We start from the raw sequence: 26,539 nt of genomic DNA on the forward strand, positions 1-26,539 counted from the left end.
TGCGCTAGGCAAGAGCCCATCTTTCAAATTGCCAAGGAGGTTACAAAAAAGGCAACAACTCAGAGAGGGACAGGAGGGAAGGCAAGTCGAGGAAGAGCAGGAGAGAGAAGGAATTTTCAGAGGCAAGCACAGGAGCAGGTGGGGGTTGGGGGGGTGAGGAGGGTGGGCGGAGGGGGTGGGCAGAGAGGGGGAAAGAAGAACTCACGTGTTTGATGAAGAGCTGTGCCAGCCTGTCTTGCTCCTGGATACATTTTTCCAGTTCAGCCAGGAAAAAACTAAAAGGAGGGAGGGGGGAAGGGAAGGAAGCCACGTCCTTCAGAACTGCATTATTTCTCGGTGAGGAGATAAACAACACCAGAGGCTCCCCAAACCCTACCCTACCCCTAAGGCCAGATGCAGGGGGAGGGTGGGAGGGTCCTGGATTCCTAGGATGTCCCCTGGTCCTCAGGACAACGTAGCACTTACTCCTTATGCCAGTCGTAAATCTGGTGAATATTTCCAAACACGATTTTATCCTTTCCTCGCATGTCCTCAGGGACACCCTTTTCTTCTATTCTCTTCATGAAGCCCTGTAGGGCAGAGGCAGCGGTCAGCAGGGCATTTTCAGGAGACCGCTTTCTTGACAAGCCCCATACCGCAGCCCCGCGTAAGTGCCCACTCTCCGTGGTTTCTCAGTGTGCAGCCAGGACTTTACCCCGTGCAGAGTGACAGACACAACTCTGACAGAGCTCTGGGTTCCTTTTGTTGTCTCCAGCCCCTTAAGAGAAAGTCTTTCTCACCCAAGTATCTAAATGCCCCTAAAGTAAATCCCTGAGGAGAGAGAGCTGTTTTATATACTACCAAGTTGACCCCTAACTATGGACTTGTCCAAGGTCTTGTCTTACGCGTGGACTTTTGCTTGTCCTCTGGGTAGCCAAAACATCCTTCTTAAAATCTAAGGAGACTCTAAGCCTCAAGCTCTCACTAGGAGTGTCCTGCTTAGTGCCCATGGGGACCGGTAGTTCTGAAGAATATATGTCCACATGGTTAAATGCCAAAGAAGAACTCTTAAGTTAGAAAGTTGGTCACCAAAAACAAGGTGAAAGGACTCAACTCTAACCAAGAGGCTCCCATAAATGCTGCAACATCTGGGACCCCATCTCTCTCTGAATGTCTCATGATATTTCAAAAAGAAAAGGAAAAACACCCTACATAGTTCATTTGATCTATTATTTTTCGTTTAATTTCTGCAAATACCCAGAGAGAGTAAACAACACTAAGTTAAAAACATGTAACCTTCAAGTTACAAACCCCTCGGCCCAGGTAGGGTCCAAAATGCCCCTGGTTGGGTGACCGCAGACCCACCCCAAGCCACATACTCACCTCCACCACAATCCCCAGATCTTTGACATAGTCTTTTTCTGTCTGTACCAGCTCATTCAAGACAAACCTGAGCAGGAGATTAAGAACAATGAGGGCCCTCTTCACTGTGAAGCAAGAAACCTTCGCACAAAAGTTGACAGGAAAGTTACTTTGGCACCTTTATGAGAAGACCACCTCAAACCTCACACTTGGGAGCCCTTGGAAGGCGTTTACTGTTGCTCTCCCTGTGACAGGGTCCTGCTGAAGAGCGGAGGGCACCGAGCTGAGAGGGGCTTTCCCAGGTGGCACACAATAGCCAGAGGGACACCAATGGTCAGGACTCCTCCTTTTCCTTCCCGTTCTTTTTAAAAATGTATTTATTTATTTTGAGGGGTGAGGGGCAGGGAGAGAGGGAAAGAGAGAATCCCAAGCAGGCTCTGCACTGTCAGCACAGAGCCCAACATGGGGCTCTATCCCACGAACAGGGAGATGGTGACCTGAGCTAAAATCAGGAGTCAGATGCTCAACTGGCTGAGCCATCCAGGTGCCAGCCCCCCCTTTTTTTCTGTTCTTAATGGTCTTTCCTCCCTCACCTATAACTGAACAGTCGAGTTGATACAAGACAGGAGGAATAACAGGCACTTTGGCAAAACTGAGTTATGAAAGCTTTGTGGCTAAGGAATCAATGTGAGGCTTTTCTTCCTTTCTTTCAACTCCATTCTTTGCTTATCAAGAGGAGAAAGACATTTGCTTGATAAACAACCTTTGAGGCCTCAGAGATACCAATACCAAGTGAGGCTTCTGAGATACAGAAGTTACAATTACTCAGAGAGGTGTCCCTGGTAACTGGCCTGCAAAACCCCCAGTCAAGGCCAGAAAGATGGACTGCCGACACCTCATAATCACAACTTTCCATGCAACAGCCTCCCCTCACCCACCAGATGGGGGGGTTAACCACTACAAGGACACTTGCTTTCGTGGTTTCTTTCTTGTTAATGATTTCCTCCTCTTGGAGCATTTACTTTGTGCTAGTGCTTTATCTAGGTTTTCTCATGCTTATATCAAGGTAGGTACTATAAGCCCCATTTCATATGGATGAAAATTACTGAGGCCATATTACCCATGGTGACAAAGTCTGTACCAGAGTTGGGATTTGAACCTATTGCACCAGAGTCCAAAGACTCTGCTCTTTCATTGTCACCTGCTGCCTGGCAAACTATTCAGACTGGCTCTCTGGAGTCCCCAGGGCCTCAAAACCAAGCACTTCTCTTTCTGTCCAGAGAGTAAAGAGCTGGACATAAAACACTCAGGGCCATGTACTGGAGCAGGCTAGGTGCTGTGCAGCTTGCTGGAGTCTGACTCGTCCTAGTGAAGTTTGAAAGAGTTTCACCTGGAGCCACACAACTGCATTTTGGGCCCAAATGGCAGAAGGGAAAAAGTTCTGGGATGTCCAGAGGGGACCCCCGGCATAAGGGTTATAACCGTTCTGAACCCAGGAAGCGATTCATCTGAAATTCTTGGTCTATACCACACAGAAAAGCCAACGAATCCCCAGGTCTGGGCCTCAGGGTGACAGGGAGAAAGCAAAAGGAACATGCGCTTCTTTATCAGCATGCCCAGTACTTCCAACCAGTTTCCTCTCTCTAACACACACAATCCACAATCATGCGTTATAGGCCACAGGAAGGAACCGGCAAGGCCAAATAAAAGCATTTAAATATATCTTTAGCATGGCCCATGTTACTGCTTGGAAGAAAGTGGTAAAAGAAAACCCACAGGAAAGTGGGAGTCAGAATTTGGGGCTGGGAGGGCCCTCTGGAGATGAAGTCCAGCTCTCTGTCCCCAGGGGATATTTTTATCCTATGCTATCTGCTGACAGATTGAGGGCTGTCTTCGGCTTTCCAGCCTCGAGGGAAGGGAAGGGGACTGATTAAACTGGGTGCTGCTAGTGGACCTGGCATCACTTCCCTTGAAGGGCTGATGAAACACTTGGGGAGATAATGACACATTACCAGACAGTCTGAAGAGGTACATAAAAGATTTAAGTTACAGGCATCACAAGACCATGCATGATCAATTGCCAAAAAAACTGAACTGATAATCATGCAATTTTAGAAAATGTTCAGTTCTTATTAGTAAGGATTCTTTATGAGGTAAATGTTATCCTTCGGTCCAACAAAACTTCTGCCAGCTACAGCTCAGACCTCCTTCTAACCTCTGTGTTTCACAATGGTGGGGAAGAGCTGGTCTTGCACAGAAAATCTCTTAGAGCCTTTGCACTGGCTGTTGCCTCAGCCAAGAACACTTTTCCTCCATGGCTAATGGCTAATTCCTTACCTCCTTTTGGTCTTCGTGCAAATGTCAGAACCATCTAAAAGTGCAGCATGGCCCCAACCATGTTCTGAATCTCCCTCACTACTTTTTCTTTTCCCAGCTTCTAATATATTAAATAATTTATTTTTATTCTGCTTATTGTATTATTTCTCCCTTTATGGTGCAAACTTGCCATGAGAGCAAGGACTTTTCTTTTGTTGTTATTGTTTATTTTATTCACGGATATATCCTATGCCTTAGTGCATAATAGGCATTCAACACCTATTTTTTTTAGTTTTTAATTTTAGAGGGGCTCAATCTGATGACCTGGGATGATGACCTGAGCTGAAATCAAGAGTCGGATGCTAAACCAACCAAGCCACCCAGGTGCCGTCAACACCTGTTATGGAATGAATGGGTGACTAAAACTTCAGGACAATCAAGTCCACTCTCAGCCTTTTTTCTTCTCCTTTTGTTTTCATCTTTTCTCCATGGAGCTCCCATTTAACCCTTCAATGTCTGTATTGAGTCTCCATTCTCTGTACCTGCCTGCCGGACCCAGCCTCTAGCCTCACACAGTCTTCACAATTAGACTCTCTTTCATTGTGGCCATAAGTTACAGCAAGAGCAATGAGATACTCTAATAGTTGGATTTTCAGGATAGCTCAGGATGTGGAGAGCTGTAGATTCACGCAAGAGAATAAGAAGAGGGAGAAGAAATGGGTAAAGTGAGTTAAAGAGGCAACAGACTTTTGCCTGTTGGAGCAAAATCAGATAATACCACATCTGGAAGCAGGGCAATGGCTTCCATGACTGCTCGTGGGCCCTTCCAACTGAAGTGACAAGAGCAGTGACAGGCTTTGCCAAGAACCACCTGCTACCCCAAAGGTCTCCTCCCTGACCTGAGTTTTACTTGGCTTGGCAAAGGACTGGAACATTGGCTCCAGCTCTCATCTATGTAAAAACAACTCTAGAAGTGAAAGAGAACAAGCTTTGTGTAAGTCCTAGGAAATTTCCATTTGCAGATGGTATTTTTCTATCTCTATTCCATTCTTGAGGTTCCCCTGAGTACCCATAAAGTTGAGGGGTAAATATGGAACTGAAGAGACACTTGCTCAGCTCCACTGTGAGGTGACAGCCCTGCTCTGAGGCCAGGCCTTGGCTATGACATTTCTACTTCAGTTTCCTAGGAAAGAAAGTTATAAATGTTCACTTGGCCTGTTTTCAGGCAACACAAGGACCTGGCCTCACTCACTTTTGCTAATCCTCATGTCTGTGACCAGGTTAAAGGGATGAGGAGTCTGAGGGAGAAAACAGACTAATTAGCAACAGGGAGGGACCAGTTCTCTGTGCTTACTATCTCACACACACCAGGCAATGTCCAAGACTCATGAAGCTCTGCTTCCAACACGGAGTCAAACCCTAAATAAGAAAACTAAAGTTTTGGAGGAACTGTGGTTTTGCATTCATGGTATCCGATATCTTCTTGATCAGCCCAAGTAATAGAAGATTGACTTCACATCAGGGTGGATAACTCAAACCTTGCATAATATATGGGTTTTTGTGAAATGGACTGCAATGTGAATTGTATTTGCGCCCCCCTCCCCCCAACTATTAAAAAAGTGAAAAGATTCTCTTGGAGCTAAGTCCACAAATGGATGCAAAACTAAACCTTTAGAGAAGGAGTGGAGCTAGGCCCTGTCTGGCTGGCACAATGGCTCCCTTTTCCTATATACTATGTCCCTTCATTTTGAGAAATGTTTCCTCAGATGAAACTCTTCCAACTTTCTGCCATGGATTCTCTAATATGGGAGCATAGTAATAGTCCCAGAGTTCCCTAAACTTTGTTGGTTTCCTTTTATCAGTATGTTTTAAATTTCTAACAGACCTTGGTTATAACCACACTTGGTCAGCCATTGCTGCTATCTCCCAGAAAACACCTCAGCCTAAAATTCTTAAAGTCGGTGCCACTACAGTGCCTTGTTCACAATGCTACACTGCACAGATCTAGGTCACCTTTACTTAGAATGAATGATATCAATGGAAACATAGTGTAATTCTCCCCCAAATTTCTCCGACCTTAGCCCATTGTTCACCATACACATGTGCACCAGGATAGAATCTAGAGGAGTCACTTACATCCTGCCCCTCAGGGCCTTGGCTTTCTGTTCTTCTTCCAGGTTTCTAGGAGGTGTGGGTGGGGTCATTCCCTCATTCAGGCAGCCTACAGGGTCTTTCAGGCTTCCCCGGTATGAGCCTCCTTCTAGACTCTGGAAAGAGGAGAAAAATAGCCTTAGAGAACTGTACATTGAAAAGTCATCTGGAAGCCCTCGTGTCCCCCTCTAGCCTAGCAGCAGCTGAGTTGGTTGGTCAGTGGCCAAGGCTGTGTTCACTGAATGTCAGTGAGGTACCAGGAGGCTAGGTACCCCCCTCTTCCAGCAGCAGACAGCCCAGAACTGCCGCCTTCTTGGGCAATCAGGAGGAACTTGGTGTCACGGGCTACCAATTTCCTGCCATAGGAAAATTGTCAAAAGTGACATCTCTGGGTAAGGGCACCAGAAGTAATGCTAATCAGTTGTAGGACCATCAATTGATGGTCCTTATCCAATTGATAAGGAGAGGGTAGTCATAGGAGAGCTGGTTGGCTAAATCCACGTGTGTTAAATTAGCTACATTTTCCCCCCAAGAGCCGATGAGATGTAGACAAAAAGAGAGCAATAGATTTAGCCTTTCCTAAAAATATCTTTGCTAAGGTTATTTACCAAGGGTTTTCTTTCATTTATGAATCCCTTTAATTTCTTTTAATTAAGGTGCTGCAGGACTGAGAAACAAAGTAAAGGGATTACTACAGTTCTCTAGCAAGAGTTAAGGGCAAAGGATTCTAACCCCAGATCTCCTAGTCACTGGATGATCTTAAGTGAGACAGCTACAGTTATCCCATGTATGCTTTAGTTTTTTTCAATTTTCAGATCAGATCTTTCCTTTCTACAGACTTCTATGGAATAGACAGAGATAAAAGTTGTAGATCCCTTGAAAAATTAAAAATGTTCACCCTCGTCCTTGGATGGAACTGTTAACAAAAAGGATACTCAAAAATGGGGCCGATCTTAGCATTTTTACAGGTGTCCTTGAAGAAAGATCACACAGTGACGCTTAGCATTTCATTATGGAAACTGGCAGAAGCAATGTGGATAAACAGTAAGACTGGAGATGAAGGTCAAGGTGAGCAACTCCAAAACAAATATGGGAGTCTAGTCCAAACTATCCATACAAGGCGCCTATTTACAACAGCCTCTGAGGCTCAAAGGGAAGGCTTCACTTTGGTAGTCTTTGAAAACATCAGCCCTAAGGTTAAAATCACAAAAATCAAAAAGTGTCCAAAAAGGTAGGAGAAACAAAAGGCTTCAGCATGGTCTTAAACAACCTGCACTTAGAGTATCTGTCCAAATTCTCTCAGCTGCTCTATTTCAATAGGCCAAAGAAAAGTAGGCGAAGTCCAGGGGAATGAAACAAAAAGCAAATGAGGTGCCCAATGGGCCAGTCATTATATGAGAACAGGTGGGGAATATTAAGACTTAAAGCTGAAAATTTTAAATATTTATTTTTATTTTTGAGAGAGAGAGAGCATATGTGTGAGCAGAAGAGGAGCAGAGAGAGAGGGAGAGAGAGAATCCCAAGCAGGCTCTGTGCTGTAAGTGCAGAGCCCGACGTGGGGCTCTATCTCATGAACCGTGAGATCATGACCTGAGCTGAAATCAAGAGTCGGACGCTTAACTGACTGAGCCACCCAGGTGCCCCTAAAGGTGAAAATTTTCAAGCTGAGAAGAGACGTCAACCTTCTTGCCCCTCACCCCACCCCAAAACCAACAAAGTGTACCAAGGGCCAAGCATGAATTTGTTAACAACAGTAGAAACCAGAATTAAGAAGATAGTGTCTTCAAGTTTGAGAGAGAGAGAGAGTTTCTTTTAACTTGACAAGTTATTTTACAGGACAAGTAATCAACCATGGAAGTTATCCCTAGAAGCAGCATAGGCTAAAAATACAGAAAGGTCAAGGAGAGTTTAGAAAAATTTATAGATTCAGGATCTGTAACCAGTTATTAAGGAAATGAGAATGTCTGGTGCTGAGGTCTGACAAACCAGTGGACAGGCAGGCTTTTCGAGACATGTGACATGTCTGCTGGTGCCATCACCAGAGACAGGCTCCCCAGGCAGATGGACCCAGCTGGTGATTGATCTGATTACATGCCTTTTACTTCCCCTCCTCCTTGGCCCATTGTCCTATTACAACCTTTGTTCTGCAGCCTGTTGGCTGGCAGGATGCTGACTGCAAGGCCCGGGGAGACAGGCTTACATCTCTGCCTGCAAGGTTCTCCTGTGCAACATCCCGCTTGGTGTGGGCCATTTTCAACCTTCTGGAATGAAGGACATCTGTGGAGTCCAAAGTGTCACACAGGGAAATATGTTCCATATCCTCCTGCCTGACCTGTTCTATGAGCAAAGAAGCCCAAATTATCTCTGGGGAAAGTCTCTCTGCGAGAGGGTGAGCAGAGCAGAGGCAGTGAGAAAGGAAGAGAGAAATAAAGGGTCTGGCCAAGCTGTAGTCTGGGTAATCTGCCTCAAATAATGGTGTTAGCTATCAGTGCTTATAGTTCGAATACGATTCCCTCTGAGACCTGGCTACCTGTGCTACAGGGGATCCTGGGTCCCAGGCAAGGGCAGCTGGGGGTGACCTGCAAGTGCCTGTGCTGCTTCTGGTGGGAAGCAGGCACAGGTCTGATGAGTAGTGGGCTGTGTAGCCACAGGGAAGACTTCTGCCTTGTCCGGGGCTCAGCCCACAACAGTCTCAGGAGGCAAAGGAGAAAGTATACAAGGAAGAGAACAACAGAAGTTCCTCTAGCTGGTCCAAGGTCAGGGAACAGAAATGCAAATAGGATTCAAAGCAGTAGATTAAGAAGAGAGGAGAGCTGTCACCACAATAAAAATGAACACATTTCCTGTCTGCTGGATTGTGGATCACACACCCATAAAACCCCCCTCGTCTGGGCTCCTCTAAGCACCCTTTACACATCCCCTGCACAGCATTCATTACACAGAACTGCAATTGATCATTTGTTTGTACTCAAATAAATATTTATTGAACAGCTACTACATGCTGAATATTTGCCAAGCAACTGCAGAAATGAAAATGAGTAAGATTTGGCTTCCTACCTTACCTATCCTGGGTGCTGTTCTAGATGGAAAAGGTATCAAGGAGGATGAAAAGGGGGGTGGGCAGCTCTATGGTGGGGTGGAGAGGGAAGGGAAAGGCTTAATGGAAGAGGCAATGCTTGAAGTGAGTATTGAGAAATAAATACACTGATGGGAGAGCATCCCAGGCGGGAGCAGCACTCTGAGTAAAGGATCAAGCTGTGAACCTTCCCAGGGCAGCCTGGGAAGCTGGAAGCAGCCTGACACAGATGGGATATGGGGTATGAAAGGGCGAGATGTGGGGGCTGGTGGCAAGTGACTGTGTGTTGTGTGAGTTGGGGTGAGTGAGTGCTAGGGAAGGAAGAGGTAAAGGGTGAGGTAGACAACCCTGGGGAAGTGCACAGGGATAAATCATATGTGTAAAGCCTTACGTGTAGCATTATTAAGTAGAGACTGTACTTTCTAAAATGAATGACAAAAGGGTTTTTAATTTTTTTTAAATGTTTATTCAAACAATTTTGAGAGAAGAGAGAGACAGAGTGCGAGCAGGGAGGGGCAGAGAGAGAGGGAGACAGAGGATCCCAAGCAAGCTCTGTGCTGACAGCACAGAGCCCAGTGCAGGACCGGAACCTAGGAACTGTGAAATCATGACCTAAGCTGAAGTCAAGAGTCTGATGCTTAACAGATTGAGCCACCCAGGCGCTCCAGGAAGATCACTCTTAATATTCCTAAGGGCTTTTCATCTCTTGGGAAAATGTCCCTGATATGACAGTAAGGCAAAAAAGGATTTGTCTGTATTCTGATTAACTACATTATTTTTCAAAGGGTCTAGGAGAAAATGTATCAATATTTAGCACTGAGTATGTCTAGATGATAATTATCAGAGATATAATTTGTGTTTATATTCTTGTTATTATTCCAATTTTTCTTGAATAAGCATATTCTTATTTTATTAGAAAAAAAAAAAGAACTATTAAAAAGTTCTTTTAAAAAAAGAAAGAAGGGGCGCCTGGGTGGCGCAGTCGGTTAAGCGTCCGACTTCAGCCAGGTCACGATCTCGCGGTCCGTGAGTTCGAGCCCCGCGTCAGGCTCTGGGCTGATGGCTCAGAGCCTGGAGCCTGTTTCCGATTCTGTGTCTCCCTCTCTCTCTGCCCCTCCCCCATTCATGCTCTGTCTCTCTCTGTCCCAAAAATAAATAAAAAAAACGTTGAAAAAAATTTTTTTTAAAAAAAGAAAGAAAATCTGTCTGATAGTCATGTAGACAGATGTCATACTGAAATCAGGGAGGAAAATATTCTAATAGTCCAGGCAGGAGAGCATTGTGAGCACTAACCCTAGACTGTGAGCTTCTTTATGGAAGATTCTATGCTTGATCTCAGAGCTGGCACACAGTAGGACTCCGAGAACTTATTGAATGTACTGTGGGACTCTTGGGGAGTGATCAAAGGTCATCTGATAAAACAGGAAAAGGGTGCTGGTCCAGCACCCGGCAGCACACTAACCTCTTATCAGCCCCACCCTTTTCTAAAAATTTGTATAACATTCTCTGGACAAAAAGTATTAGATCATAGTCATTTCCAGACAAATTAAGGGTGGGGGTGGGGAAGATAACTGTATAGGAGAAAAACTAAAGTCTGGACTTTTCAGGCAAATGACATTTCAGGTTTGTGACTGCCTTAAAAATTTTTTTGGTGGAAATCGAAACTTTTCCATCGAGGGATGCCGGAGGAACCCAGTTCCTGAAAACACACACCTCCACCATGGGTGTGATGCAGCCATTATTTCCTCTTCTCTGGGCTCTGAACTTGGCTAACTAGATTGCCACTGAGAAAGCAGGCTGATTCACCTAATAGAGAGCAAAGCACACACACAGATGCGGCCTGGCCCTAGACATGTTTCTCGGCCCACATGGCTGGCCTCGGGAGGTGAATGCTATCAAAGTAGGAGAGTCAGAGGGCAGGAAGTCTTGCGGAAGCAGGTAGACACATTCTAGGATGCCAGGCTACCAGGCAGACTGAACAGGAACTCAATCCCGGGCAGCCCCTCCCCCAAAGGCAGGGGATTATCAGTCAAGGGGCCATTGGTACTTTCCCAAGCCCAATAAACTATTGTGACATGCCACCTGAGGACAAGGGCTCAGGGAGGAGGCTTGATCTTTCATCTCAGGCAGATTGTGAAATCCTGTGGCTGTTTAGAGACCCAAGTTCAAAGACACATTTTCACATGGCCAGGAAGCTCTTGTTCCTCAAGGTTGAGGGATAAAACCAAGTCATATAGATTGTTAAGCTATCACGCTGCAACTTTCATCCAACCAGCAATCTACTGGCTGACACATTCTATGTTCCCATGACTCGAACAGGGCTGTGGGAGATAAGGGATGACACTGTTCCCTTTCCCTGCCATTCAGAGTACAGATGAGGTGGCTAAGAGCTAACATTTGTAGGATGCTTACTTATCATTTTACAAAGCGCATTCACACCTACTCAATCATCATGGTATCTCTTTTGAGCTAAGATTCAGATGGACAGAATCCTCATTGCTGATAAAGGAGATAAAGAGAGGCCCCAGTAGACTAAGTAACTTGCCCAAGGCTACACAGTAAAGTAGCAGAGGCAGGACTACCAGCTAGATCTCTGATTCCTTACACACCCACCACTGCCACCACCAGTCCACACATCTAGGAAAAGCTTTATTAAAAATCACACAGGGAGGGGCACCTGGCTGGCTCAGTCAGTAGAGCATGTATGTGACTCTTGGTCTCAGGGTCATCAGTTTGAGCCCTATGTTAGGGGTATAGGTTACTTAAAAAAGTAAAAACAAAGATCACACAGGGAAAGAAGGGGGGAGTCCTTGTACCTGGCTTGGAGTTAGAGACTATACCTTAATACAAAATGTGGAAAAAAATGCGTTAGCTCTATTTGGGGACAGGTGGGTGGGCGTCTTCTGCTGGTAAATAAAAGCAGTGATTAAAGACCAGGGCTGGCAAAGAAGAACTCCAGTGGCCATTAATGTCCAGAGGGACTTGCCAAAGGAGGTTGTGGGGGAGCTTCAAGGGCTTTATCTGCATTGCAGGTGAGCTAGAGGACACCTACCCTTGCTTCCTACCAGCCGCTCAGCGGAGATGGTACCTCTGGGGCAGCCGCCTCAGTGCAGCCATGATCATGTGACCATAAAGCACCAAGGATGGCTCTGGGACTCAGAGACACAAGGGATCTCAGGACTTTTGGGTGGAGCAGAGTTTGGTGCTACCTCTGGAGCAACCGAAAAAGAAAGCAGAAAGAATCCAAGCCCTAGATATAAAAGTCCAAGTATACTAGATGCTCCTGTAAAATTTCCAGCCTGTACACTGGAAAGGAACTTACTAGCTCATGCTATACTGAACTAAGATAACTTCTACCCACAGGTCTAGGCTCCACCCTCTGGAGCAACAAAGAGTGACACCAACTCTTCTTTCCCACAGCAGTCCTCAATTATGTCAGGATAGCTCTCATGAGCCTTCTCTCTCCTAACTTCTCCCCATACTTAACCCAGTGTCTTCAACTTTCCTTCAAAGGATACGGACCACATGGTACCGGTTACCTCCTCTGGGGCCCTTTCACTGAGTTCAAGAACACTTCAGAATGCAGCATTCAGAGCCTGATACATGACTCCCACACTACTCATGACCGGTATGGGCTAAAGAACTTTGACTACAATGGAGCTATTACTTTCCTTGATTGTACACTGTACTTTCGTTAACCTAGCCTATGACCACACAAGCTATTTTGGTAGCAGTCACACTGTTGAACTTACAGTCAAATAAAAACTCCAGAACTTTCATAGGTTCTGAATCCTACCCTCTTTTTAAAAAAATTTTAAATATTAATTCATTTTTTGAGAGAGACAGAGCACAGGCAGGGGGAGGGGCAGAGAGAGAGAGAGAGAGAGAGAGAGAGAGAGACCCAGAATCTGAAGCAGGCTCCAGGTTCCGAGCTGTCATCACAGAGCCTGACGTGGGGCTCAAACTCACGAACCGCAAAATCATGACCTGAGCTGAAGTCAGACCCTTAACCTGCTGAGCCACCCAGGCGCTCCTAGATCCTACCCTCTTTTAAGCTAAAGAGCTAATGAGGAATAAAAATACAAGTCTCAGAAGTAAGAATGCAACTCAGGATTTCCAAATGTGGCAGGGGAAACAACCACCCACCGTTGCTTCACTGCTATCCCACAGTGGATGCATACTAGGATGGGAAGAAAGAGAAAGCAGAGGAGAGGGCAAAGGAGAGGGCAAAATTTTGGTGAGAAGATTCTGAGAAACCAAATTACCGTTCCCTCATTCCTCTCCATGATATGGGCTTGGTTTCACATGTTTGGCCAAAGAAATCTCTCTAATTCTGGGTTCACCGCAGGTCCTCAAGAAGTAATTATTGGTGGAGGAGGAAGTTAAAGTTCTTCTTATGGGAAACGCACCACAAAAAAACCACTCGTCTCACAGACATTTGCTGAAAGCCTGTTACGGGGCTGATCGACTCCACCCTATGCTCCGTCTCTTCTGGGAGACTTGCTCTTATGGGGCTTCTCAATATCTGCACTTACCTGTTTAACACCAGACACGGCAACTACATAACCAGAGGTCTGCAGGGATTCCCAACAGTGCTAAGGTGAGCACAAAGAGCAGGATACAGGTAATCCAAAATATAGGAAAATATAACCTTTTGGAAACAAGTGTGTACTGATGAAACTGTGAGTGTGAAAGATTCCTGTGTGTTAATGGAGGAGAAGAAAATGTCCTAAATGACCGACCATCTAGCTGGGTATGGAAGCTGTGAAGATGAAGGCAATGAAGAGATTAAGACACTTCAACAAATAACCCAACGGAACTATCTAAGAGCTGTCCCCGGCAGCAGGTGGCTTACATAGTAATTGCCATGGGGCTGCAGAGGAAATCTGGCCTGGGCTGGTCAGGGAAGCCCTTTTGGAGAGATGAGATTCCAGTGGGGCCTTGAAGGACTGTTATGCTTTAGAAAGCAAGAACGAGTGGGGGAACATTCCAGAGAAGTAGGGTGGTGGTATGAACAGAAACTTGGAGAGAGGAAAGCCAAGTGCATGTTTGGGGACAGTGAGGGAAACAATTCGGTTGGAGCAGAGTTCATCAACCAGAATAAATAAGTGGGTGTAGGCCGGCTACCAAACATTTAGAATACAGGATAAGTGTGAACTTTATCTATATTTATCTTTTATCTTTGATTGTATACGTCTACCAATAGGCACAATTTTGGTCATGCGTTGCCAAAACATGTAACCTATTTATAAATTACATTTCTGGACTGCTGTGTTATCCTTATGTGTGTAATAAAATATACCCCAAATAATTTTTAAATGAGATGAAGAGATTCTGAAATTGTCTTCCTGTATACCTCAGTAAAGTGTCTCATGTACCTAAAGGCACTTCTCCCATTGGAGAGGACTGCTCATGTAGGCAAGAGGGAGGCAGTGAGCCTTCATTGAGGAGGGGGGGTAATTGCAGTAGAAGACCCACCAGGAGACTGAGGCCCCAGGGGTGGGGGGAGGCTGACTGGGGCAGGGGAAGATCAAACAACAAGTACTGCGATAGTCCAGGCATGAGGTCAGGGCTCAGGCTCAGGTGGTAAAAGGGGAAAAAAAATGTAATGGTATTTGGAGAACGAGGAGGGTGTGTGAGGAAAGGAGAGCAAGTGGGCAGTGGGCAGAGAGGCGAGCTTTAAGAAGCCAATGCAGTGCCCACAAGAGCGCTGAAATCCCACCAGCGAGGCAGGGAGGGTGGTGGGGAAAATGGACAACTTTCAAGGGCTGGACACAGCTACTAAAGACATCAGCTGAATACTCTAAGTTAGGAAGGACAACTTAGAAGGAGAAGAAGAAAGTCATGTGTTGAATTTCATGGGTACTCTCTAAGCTGCGAGATTTGAAAAGTGAGATACTATAATCAGAATTATTATCAGGCAGTGTCATCGGCACAGCATCTATCATTTTCCTCTAATTCCTGGGCCAAGGGGAGAAGGGTGCAAATGGTGCCGATTAGCAGGACTGCCTGACAGAAGTCAGTCATTATCCTAATGAGAGTTGCAGGAAACACCAAACCTGGATGAGAGTGAAGGCAATGAAAATGCTTCAAATTGTCATCCTTTAGGGGTACGGGTCAGTGTACCAACATGGAGTAGAGGAACAGCATTATCCAAACACGAGCTCTTTCACCATCGTGGTGCCAAAACCTACAGCAGCCAGACCCAGAACCCTTCTCTGCAGTGGTCCGATTGGCCCTTGAGACAGTCACAAGCTAGGCTAGTGTTCAGTGGCAGAAGTTTGGTTTGCCTCCATGAATGGAGTATGCACCAACACCCCTGATCTCTTGTGCCCAGGCATCCATACCCTTTTGCCCATTCCCCTTTATAATCAGCAATCTTGCAGACTCTGCAAGCTAGAAAATTGTCTGGGGTCCCCGAATAAAATTACCTGGTGCTTTCAAAGATCCAATCCATGTTCTGTGTCTCAGCAGCCAAGTTAGCTTCAGGGCTAACCAGACATACATCAGTCACTGTCCAAATGACAGTGGACTGGTCTCACAGGAAGGCTATTTTGTCTTGGATACTTTTTTCCTTTCATCAATGCCATAATCCCCAAAGGGCCTGTTAATTGCCTATGCCCATTCCAAAACCAAAAACCAAAAACCAAAAACCAAAAAACAAAAACAGGCTTTGGGGCAAAGGTTTTTAGAAACAATCATCAGCCAGAAACAATCCTATAGGAGGAATGGGGATAGGCGCAAAGGAGGACACGGCACATAGACGCCAGGCCCTGGGAGCCGCATGGAGGTAACACACACGCAGAACTGCCTCCAGGACCCCACTTACCAGCTTGCTTTTGACCAATTGTTCTATTGCACTGACAAGGTCTGCAGCAGAAGGTACTTCAGTGGAAGCCTGCCGGGCTGCTAGCAAAGAGGAGGACTGCAAGACATTGAGCAGCAAAGGAAAAGCAGATTAGCAAGGAATGAGGAATAGCAATTAGGAAGCAAAACAGCAAGTCCAAAGCTCAAGGCAGGCAAGGGAAGCAAAGCTTTATGTTTAGAGGGAAGAGATCACAGAGGGAGATAGAAGGCCCTTGTCAGGAGTTCTGGCCAGCAGCAAAGCAGGCATGGGACTAGGCTCTCCTTAGGCAGGCTTCTGGAGCAGCTGAGGGCAGGGTTTGCTGAGTTCCTGGGGGGCCAAATGTAAGGGCTGTACCCACTGTCAGCAACAGGAGAGAGGGACAGACAGAATTTTGGCTGTTAAAGGGCTGCCCATTGCCGTTCCAGGGTATGAAAGGAGTCCATAAACCTAGCCTCAAATGTATCCAAAGAAATTGTTTTTGCTTTAGCCAAGTACAGATTTAAAATATAGATCTTCAGTGTGTATCCAACAAAAATTCAAGGGCAGAGCACTTAAAGACCAGGAAGCTAGAAACCCCCTCCCCACTCACATGTGTGCACATGCATTCACACACACACACACGCGCGCGCGCGCACACACACACACACACACACACACACACACACACCTGCTTCTGGTAAGGCCCCTAACTGGAACACCAGGATGTAATAAATGATTTTACCAAGGAGTTCTGTGTGTCTTGCTGAAGTGACCAAGGACTATCCTGTTCACAGTAAAGGAGGTTCAAGCCAAGGGCCTACTGCCCATTCCCCTGTATCAGCAATAGGGACTGGTCTATGTGGCTGTTTCATCATTGGTTTGGGGAATCCTGCTCATGGAGGGACAGTGGTTTTTGTCTTTCTTCTCCTACTTGAGAAGAAACTGGGGAGAAATGGTTAGCCCTGCATGCATGTATGAGCTTTCCCCCCCCGGCAGAGCAAAGCAGAAGGCAAAACAGAGGGCCCGGGACACATACTCCTTCAGCGTCTGACACTGATCACTGCAAGGGTAAAAAGCTAACTGTTCCGGCCACGGTCTGGCTTCAAGTTTGTCCCTTAAGTTAGGGGGAAAGAGTTTCAAAAAGGAAGCTACTTGTTGTCTAATTTAAAAGTTAGTTTAGGTCTTTGCTTCGGAGATGGGGTAAAAAGAAAAAAGCCAAATAAATGTAATTAAGGAGATAGAACAACACTCTTTTTCCTCTTCTGGAGAGTGCAGGAAAGGAGGTTAAGTTTGTTTGGAAATCCAAGCTATCAAATTTTTGATTTAGTAATCCTACCCCTGGGAACTTATTCCAAAGACAGACGTCAAAAGAACAAATGCTGTATGTACAAAATGATCTGTAGCAGTGTTATCTAGGAGAGCAAAAACTGAAAACACCCCAGGATATCCCAAAACAGGCTGGTCAAGCAAATTATGGCACATCAAATAAGTGACACAGTCCCCAGCTATTAAAATCACACTTACGAAGGTAAAATCAACACAATTTTAGAAAAATACTAAGGAAAGCATTGAACATAAGATGTGCATATTAAAATGGTAAAAATAAAACACACATGCATATGAACAGTTATTAGAAGGAAACATGGAGAATCAAGGTGATCAGGTAACATTACAATAGGTAGACTTAAAAATTCCTCATAGACTGTTGTAAAAATTACTTAGTAAGTTCAACTCCATTTGCTAGAAGTTCTGAGGCTTAGCAAATATTTCAGAGAAACAAATTTCTGGGAATCAAACAAGCAGGACTGAGGAGGGCTAATGTGTCTGCCCTCTTTCCGGATAACAAAAAGCCTACACGAATGTTTGGGGTAAGTCTGCATTTTCAGTTAAAGATTATCCAGAAACAACATAACATCCTCTTTCCCAAAACAAGCTGTGTTTGAGGGAATTTGAGGGAGAAGGTTCGTGACCTTTACTTATCTTATGCAAGCTGGCACCTCCGTGTGGAGGGCTGTGCTGTGTGGGGTGGCAGATACAGTCACATGAGCTCCCCACTCCCCACATATGCTGTCACTGTTTGTGGAACATTTTACAAGGATAGGCCTCTGGGAACGTAGCAGGTTGGTTCTCATTCTGATCTCAGTGTGAAGCACGGGCATTTCTGCCCCTGGGAATCTAGGATGGGCATCACGCCATGCTTCCTGACACTTTTCCTTCCAAAAGTTAAGAGTCAGGGCCACCAACGTCACCTTAGGAGGGGCCACACAACTGTGCACCTCTCATGATTGAGTCCACAGAGGGGGGCATCTCAGTCATCTCAGTCATCATCCTGTCCCTAGAATCTGTCCCTCTAGCGTGGCACCCAGGAAGACCTCAATTAATGTCTGTGGGTTAATAATGACCCAAATGCAAAGCAGAGGGAATTAAAACAAGAATGGGGACATCACCAGAAATGCTGAAGCATCGGCCAACAGTACTTTCTGAATTGTATCCCAGGTGATGTTGTCAAGATGTGTTCCCTGCCCAGGCTGGGCTCACCACCTTAGGGGAGGCTGTGCTACTACAAGGCAGGGCAGTAGACAATACAAGGAGACCCCGGAGGGATGGCTAGGCCACCACCACCACCACGACCACAAACCACTCTGAAAAGAAAATGTAAAGCACTATTGAAACCTGAAACCACCACTCCAACCTGTCAAACCCAACAGGATAGCAACACTAAGAGAAGGCAGGAAAAACCCAGTGAGGTGAAAGCATGGTTTGCAAGCAAGATGAGTGACAGAGCACGCAGTTAGAGCAGCCCACGTCTCGGCCAGCATGCTTGGAAGCATATCCAAGCCGAGCCTCTGCTCTAGAGCCATCGGGGCAATCGCTCTGCGACTAGAGCCCTTGGAGACATCCACACTTCGGACACCTGTGAGCCTATGCATGCTGGTGACTCAGGGAATTCTGTAACACCAGGAATGTGGCAGCCTGCACCTTAGGCTCTCCTGCCTTTGCCGGCAGCCTCCCCTCAGCAGCGCCTCCATCCCTCACGCGGTACTTGCGGAATTTTCATACCACCGGGGCTTACTGGAAGTTACCATTATTTGGATTTTAGAGTTGAGTATAGGGAAAAACAATCAACCAAAACAGAGGTCAGAAGTCAGGTGCAACAAAGTGATCACGGCCTGGAACCACCTCAGACTCCTTTTGAGACAAACAGTTTCTTTTGGGATCTATAGCTTCCAAAGACAGAGTCATTACCCTTCATCAACAGGAGGAGAGACCAGACAGATTCCCACTTCTGCATGCCCCTACCCTGCCCAGAATGAAATCAGACCTCCAGGGCTGGGGGCGGGGACACCTACCGAATACAGAGGGAACCTACATCACCATGGATTCGGAGAGATAACAAGGAAGAGAGAGTATTACTACCCCCACCGCACACACACAACAAAATCGCCATGTATTACACATTGTTCTTTCAGATCAGAAAGTAAGGAAATCCTACCATCTCGTCCTGCGTAGGGTCATTGTCAAAGATCTTCATAGGTGGAGGGAGGGGGGTGTGTGACTCTTCATCTGGCTCATCTTCACCCCATCCTTTCTTGTTCTTCTAGAACAAAAGAGCAGTATTAGTCATACAGTCATATGTATTATACAGTTAAAGATATCAATGGTTCAGGACTTAGAATTTTTAAAAAAGCAACATGTAAGATCTCCTTTCTCAATACATCCCTATTTTTTCAGCCTCACTGCCCTCCTCTGTGGAATGGGTACACCTTCTTATCTCAAAGGACAGTGAGGTTCAAATAGGGACACACACACACACACACACACACACACGAGAAACATCTACCTCATTGATTAGCCAGGAAAAGAAAAAGCTGAGAGTGGTCAGAGAGAGCCTAACTTTTTAAGCTTTTGAAGGACTATTAAACCACAATCTGAATATCACCAGGCTCTACTGTCATTCTCAGAAGGAGAAAGGGCAGATAGCATGAAATTACAAAGAGAGTCTGGTTACACAGAGGGAAGAATTGCTTAGCCACATCAGGGACTAGAGTGGGTTTGCCAGAAAAAAAAAAAAATAGCTCTCATTCTCCCAACTAAAACATACCCACTGTATTTTAATTACAGAATCTCAGCTCTGAAAGGGACTTCAGAGGTCACCTGGTCTGACCTCTGGGCTAACACAGGGACCTCTCCGACTGCTTTGTGAGGTCATGTGGTATCCCCACCCCTTCTAGCACAGGTGTCCATTCGCTTTCATGACAGCCTACCTCATCACTGGTTGACCCCCATTAAAGTCACTCTTTGAGCTGAAACCTTGCCTTCTGTAAACCTTCACCTGTTACTCATAATTCTCCCGTCTGGAGCAACATGGAGTCGTCCACTCCCTTTCATATGTGGCACTGCTCTGGATACTTGAAAACAGCTATAATCTCTCAGCTTTTATTCTTATTCTCAACTAGCAGGTTTTGATGTAGTCCTTAGTAGAGGTAGGGGATTAGGTGACCAGATGACTCCCTTTAGGCCCACGCCCCTATCTCCAAATCTGGCAAGATGTTGGCTATCTGCTGGAAATTCTATGTGCCAGTCTCTGAATTGGTCACACATCAGACTGGCAAGGTCTTGTTAGTACAAAAGCTCAGATCACTTGGGTTCAAGAACACAAACTCCTGGGGACTAGAGACTGGCTGGTTTACAGAACCCACGGAAGCCTCACAAGGTTCCAGGAAGGATGTATGTCAGAAGCCCCCTCCTGAGGGAGGCTCCAGGGCCACGTGGAAGTACCTCATCGGCACTGTCTCCCTGAGGGGTCGTCTCATCCCCAGGCTTGGGAGATCCCAGGTCGAAGCTCTTCCGGCCATCTCGTACTTTCTTCTGCTTCTTGATATTTCCATCTGCTTTCCCGCTGTTGAGCCGGCGCACGGGGCTCGTCAGCCACTTCTTAAGGGTGTTAGTGGAACGCTTGGGACCGGGGGAGCTGTGGATGGAGTTCAGGGAGGGCTGAGACTGCAGGTTGGCCACTGACTCAGACTTGCCTCCGTTTTCACTTGAGGAATGGGAGTATGCATCTGAGGAGAAAGAACAGACAGACATGGCCATGTCAGAGGTGGTTAAGGGAGGTGGCTGGCCTGGGAGTAAGACAACTCCATCCTCAGGAAGCTAGGATACAAGGCAGAATGTCAAGGCCAGCTGCAGACCCTGGTCAAGGCAACCCTCTCTAGAGGGTAGTAACAGCTGACAATCAATTTTTAATGTGCAAGGCACTGCTCCAGGTTCTGTGGATATAGGAGTGAAGAGAAGACAAAGAATCCTACCTTCATTGAAACAAAATTAAAATCCTAAGCAAGAATCACCAACCAAAAACAATGTCATGGAGCACCTATTAGGTAGTGTATTTTAAAGACGTATAAGACGTAGGTTTTATTTTCAAACACCTCTTATCTAGCTACACACACACACACACACACACACACAGTGTGTGAAAGAAGAGTGAAAGAGCAAGACGGAGCATGTAAAATAAAGACAAATTCACAAAGTGGTATGTGATTAATTGCCACAGGGCTGGTATGGACTTCAGGCGATAAGCTAGCAGAGTTCAGAGGAAGGTCAGATCAGTGTAGGCGGGATTGGTCTGAATTGGCTTAATGGAGGGGAGAAGGAATTTCAAAAGGGGGAGACAGCAGGAACAAAAGCACAGAGGTACAAATATTGAAAAGTAAGTGAACACAGCCCAAATAAGTAGATCCTCTGAATGAAATAAAGATTTGATGGAGAAGGAGAAACTGGATAAAAGTATTAGTGAGGTCATTTAATAATCAAATAGTGTGTGACCTTTACTATGAGACACAATAAAAGGGTTTATAAAGGACACACTAAAAAGGGTTTTTTTTGTTTGTTAATTCATCTGGTAACTATAGACAGCATAGCCCTGGGAAGGAGGAGTCAGAGTCCAGACGGCCACACTGGGGCTGTGCACAGGGGTGCAGAGGAATGAATGTGAGGCCCTCCAAAGCAAGAAGTGTCTGGATGACAAATCAAAGACAACTCACCTCTCTGTATGCTGCTGCTTCTCACTGCAAAAATGGTCTTGGGAGAATACCTGACCCACTCTGCCTTGACCCCTGATGGGCCTACCGCCCCGGTGGTGCCAGTTCACATACTGATATTTAAACCAAACACATGACTAGGTATAGAAACAAATGACTGAAGTGGTTTTTTATACCTACTCCTCTCAAAGACGGAATCATCTTTTCCTATAACGACTTCATCCTAGACCCAGCCTGGAGGACAATCTGGCTTTAGAGGCCTTCTGGCCTAGACGTAGCCGACAGAGAAGAAACAAAATCCCATAAGAAGGTGAATGAATCCTTTTTGCCAATAGAAAGCTGCCTCCAGCTTCTACAACTGGCTGACCTTGAGGGCTGCAAGCTCAGGATCTTGACCCTGCGGGGATCTTCTTCAACGCTGCTAGAGTTTTGTGTGTACTTTGGAAAACAACACCTGAGCGTTTGCATCTAGTAGCACAAAAATTGAGGTCCTAAAGTCCCCTGGTATAAAGGATAATATACAGGATTGCTCTGCTCAGGGAACATTTGGGATCCGCTGACTTGGTTGGCGTCCCTTTAAGGACGAAGTTGTAATCTTATCTCAGGGAATTCCTTGCTGGCTGTGGTCCTGGGTATGTTGACATTATTTCTGAAGTGTTTGGTATGGCTCAAACTCCTGTTCTCAGAAGCCTGAGTGATAAACATCTCCCCAGGGCTGGTAGTGGAACCAGGCCTTTCTGTTATCTTTCTGCTGATAAGCTGCAAAAGCTTTTCATTCACCAGACCCCTGTGATAGCACATGGCTCTATGAAACCAAGCCTTCAAAAACTTAATCAGCACATACTGTGTCAGCAGAACTAGAGGCCCAATCACATTAACCGTGCCTTGTGTTACTAGGCAGGGTAGGCAGCTCTCCAGGTTCCCTGTTCCATTGCAAAGCATAGCGTGACTTCGAGATTCATAAATGCAAATCTTGATGGACTGTCCTTCCCCACTGTCCTGTGGCTCTGCCTTGGTGCATTCTGTACAAATGCTCACAGGAGTCCAGGTTAACAATCAAGTGTACTCTCACTTTTGTTGTTTCAAGTTTACTCTGTGTAAACAATTAGGGCCATTCAATCACAGCCCACATACAAGAGAAGTCACGTGTCGGAAGCAATCCATAATTCACTGTTAGGGTCCTGAATGGAGACAGGACTGTTTCTAAATTACTTTGTTTCTTGTTTGTTCCTGTTTTTATTTTCTGGTTTTGATATCATTGACATATAACATGGTATTAGTCCAAAGCGTACATCAATGACTTGATACTTGTATCTGTTGTGAAATGATCACAATAAGTCTAGTTAACATCCACCATCTCATATACTTACCTTTGTGTGTGTGTGTGTGTGTGTGTGTGTGTGTGTGTGTGATGAGAATTTTTACTAAATTACTTTGAATGCATGATTATAAAGAATGTGGCACGGGCGCCTGGGTGGTTCAGTTGGTTAAGCATGAGACTTCAGCTCAGGTCATGATCTCATAGCTCCTGACTTCAAGTCCTACATTGTGTTCTCTGCTGACAGCTCAGAGCCTGGAACCTATTTTGGATCCTGTGTCTCCCTCTCTCTCTGCCCCTCCCCCGTTCACTTTCTGTCTCTCTCTTTCTCTCTCAAAAATAAATAAACATGTAAAAAATTTTAAAAAAGAATGTGGCACGATTTACAAAATTTGTACTTACTTTATTACGGCTTTAAAGAATAATTGGCACGCTATGTTCACCCCATCTTTGGAAGATGTCTACAATTAGCTGACAATGGAGATTTTATTCTAGTACCTTTCCAGGCACAAAAGTTAAGTGACTGATTTGTAACAGCTGCAACAACAAGACTGTTATTGAACCATTCCAAGCTAAGGGAGGTGCTATTTATTAGGATTCTGGTCATAGGAAACGGAAAATCAGAGTTTTTCAGGAAACCAAGGCTCATAGTTGGTTAAGTGGCAGACAGGCAAGACTTAAATCCTGATCTGACTCCACTGCACGTATATTCATCTTATTCCTACATCTGTATTCACTCCATGTATCCCTTTAGCCTCTATAATGATTGTAAAAGGAACATCAAGCTGCTATGTCTATTTAACATTTCAAACATACATTTATACATGATTTATACAAGTTATACAATTGCAATGCTGAAAACTGTCTAATTTTACAGATAAAGCAATGAAGGTTTAAATATGAGAAATCCACGGTCGCAAATGAGTTGATCACAAAGCTAGGACCAGAAGTCAGGCATCCCTACATCTGCCCCAGGACTCTGAACCAGTGCTTCCTCTCCGGCCCTGCGGCATAGAAGGGGTCTGTAAGGCTAATATCTGGTTTTAAGTCACAAGGAAAACAAATGTGTCCCTGGGCATTGTACGTAATCAAGTTCCCCAGATGTTCCAGTATGTTCAACTTAGCTTTCTGGATCAGAAAAAAGTCACATTCTGAGGCTGATTTTACTATGAGACATTTTTAAGATAGATAAAAATGTAGAAAAAATGTAACATCCAGGTACCCACCATCTAGGTATGATAAATGTAAATATGTTTTGCCATATTTCCTTCAGCTTTTTTAAAAAAGAAAATACTGTGTATACAGTTGAAGCTTTTAAATTTTTTTCCACCCGTTCACAGTCACACCCACCACTTTCCCTTCCCTTCTCAAGTTGGTGTGCATCTTTCCCGTCCATGTAGTTAGCCATTTACTTTGTATGGGAATCCAGTGTTCTTTATATTATCCTAATATGTCATTTTTCAACATACTCATTAATTCAAAATTATCTGAGATTTATCCATGTTCAGTCATGTAGATCTAGTTCATTGATTTTAGTTGTTGAATAATATTCTTTCACAGGACATATTGTGGAGCTTGTAACACATTTTCCTAATGATGGATACTGAGGATGTTCACACACGCACATTCATTTTAAGCAGTCCGGTACAGGTCTCTGTAGATTTGTGAGAATTCCTCCAGGGCAGTGCTTTCCAAACTACTTGTGGTCAGGGAGTCAAGGATCTACTTTTCTTATTTCCAACCTGTTTCAGACCAATACTTTTTTTTTTTTTTAATTTTTTTTTTTCAACGTTTATTTATTTTTGGGACAGAGAGAGACAGAGCATGAACGGGGGAGGGGCAGAGAGAGAGGGAGACACAGAATCGGAAACAGGCTCCAGGCTCTGAGCCATCAGCCCAGAGCCTGACGCGGGGCTCGAACTCCCGGACCGCGAGATCGTGACCTGGCTGAAGTCGGACGCTTAACCGACTGCGCCACCCAGGCGCCCCACCAATACTTTTATAAAATACAAAATCATACTCTTTGATGTGGTGGAAGTGTCAGATTGCTATAAAAGCTTCTAAATGCTTATTCCCATTTTCTGTACTTACCTCCCTGTGGACTGGAAACAAAGGGCTGACAAACCTTTACCACGTACAGATCATACACTGAGGAGAACACACCTTGCTCTCAACTTTACAGCATCCAGAGCATGTATGTCAAGGTGGACTGGCTGGGCTTTAGAGAAGACACCTCACCACCTTCACTAGGTACTGCCAGATTGCACCCTGATTTACTCCCACCAACACTGCAAGGAACCTCTCATCTTCTGGAAATCATCAACAAAATGAAAAGGCAATCTACCAAGTGGGAGAAAAATTTACTAATCGTGTATCTGATGAGAGGTTAATATCCAAAATATATAAAGGACTCATAGAACTCAATGATTAAACAATCTGATCAAACAATAATCAAACAATCTGATTAAAAAATGGGCAGATGATCTGAATAGACCTTTTTCCAAACGGGACCTACAGATGGTCAGCAGGTACATGAAAAGATGCTCAACATCACTCATTATCAGAGAAATGCAAATCAAAACCACAATGAGATGCTACCTCACACCTGTTACAATGGTTATTACCAAAAAGATAAGAGATAATGAGTGTTGGGTGAGAATGTGGAGAAAAGAAACTCTTGTGCACTGTTGGTGGGAATGCAAACTAGTGCAGCCACTCTGGAAAACAGTATGGAGGTTCTTCAAAAAATTAAAAACAGAACTACCCTATGACCCAGAAATTCCACTTCTGGGTATTTATCTGAAAGAAATGAAAATACTCACAAAGATATTAAAACTCCTGTATTAACTGCAGCAGTATTCAAAATACCCAAGACATAGAGGCAAACTAAGTGTCCACCAGAGGATGAATAGATTAAAAAAAAAATGTGTAAATGTACCGGGCTCCTGGGTGGCTCAGTCGGTTGAGCATCCAACTCTTGATTTCAGCTCAGGTCATGATCCCAGGGTTGTGGGATTGAGCCCCGTATTGGGCTCCGTGCTGAGCATGAAGCCTGCTTGGGATTCCCTCCTTCCCTCCCTCTCCCTCTCTCCCCACCCCCCTTTGCCCCTCCCCTACTCTCTCTTAAATAAATAAATAAATAAATAAATAAATAAATAAATAAATAACAAGAAAATGTGGTAAATGTATATACATTGCAATATTATTTAGCCACAAAAAGTAAAGTGGATGAACCTTGAGGGCATTATGCTAAATGAAATAAGTCAGACAGAGAAAGACAAAGACCATATGACCTCACTTAATATGAGGAATCTAAGTAAAAAACCAAACAAACTTCAAACTCACAGATACAGAGAACATATTGTTGGTTGCTAGAGCTGGGGAAGGAGGGTACACAAAATGGGTGAAGGTTCAAAAGATACAAACTTCCAGTATAAAATAAATAAGTCATGGGGATATAATGTACAGCA

The 26,539-nt window shown here is 44.9% G+C and overlaps 1 protein-coding gene across 4 annotated transcripts in view; it reads right to left on the bottom strand.

Annotated features, from left to right (window-relative positions):
• LOC115523298 (kalirin-like) overlaps positions 1-26,539 on the bottom strand; it is a 116,837-nt gene that overhangs the window by 52,063 nt on the left and 38,235 nt on the right. For 2 of the 4 annotated variants that reach the window (XM_030329211.1, XM_030329209.1), the window contains exons 2-7: positions 20,490-20,773; positions 19,204-19,308; positions 5,794-5,924; positions 1,363-1,429; positions 466-569; positions 206-275 (exon numbers count right to left, since the gene is read on the bottom strand). In XM_030329211.1, the coding sequence (XP_030185071.1) occupies positions 206-275; positions 466-569; positions 1,363-1,429; positions 5,794-5,924; positions 19,204-19,308; positions 20,490-20,773 (761 nt within the window). The remainder of the gene's footprint in view (positions 1-205; positions 276-465; positions 570-1,362; positions 1,430-5,793; positions 5,925-19,203; positions 19,309-20,489; positions 20,774-26,539) is intronic. The other 2 variants (XM_030329210.1, XM_030329208.1) reach the window with 1 other exon arrangement.

Source organism: Lynx canadensis, chromosome C2, assembly GCF_007474595.2.
Source record: "Lynx canadensis isolate LIC74 chromosome C2, mLynCan4.pri.v2, whole genome shotgun sequence".
NCBI classification, from domain to species: Eukaryota; Metazoa; Chordata; class Mammalia; order Carnivora; family Felidae; genus Lynx; species Lynx canadensis.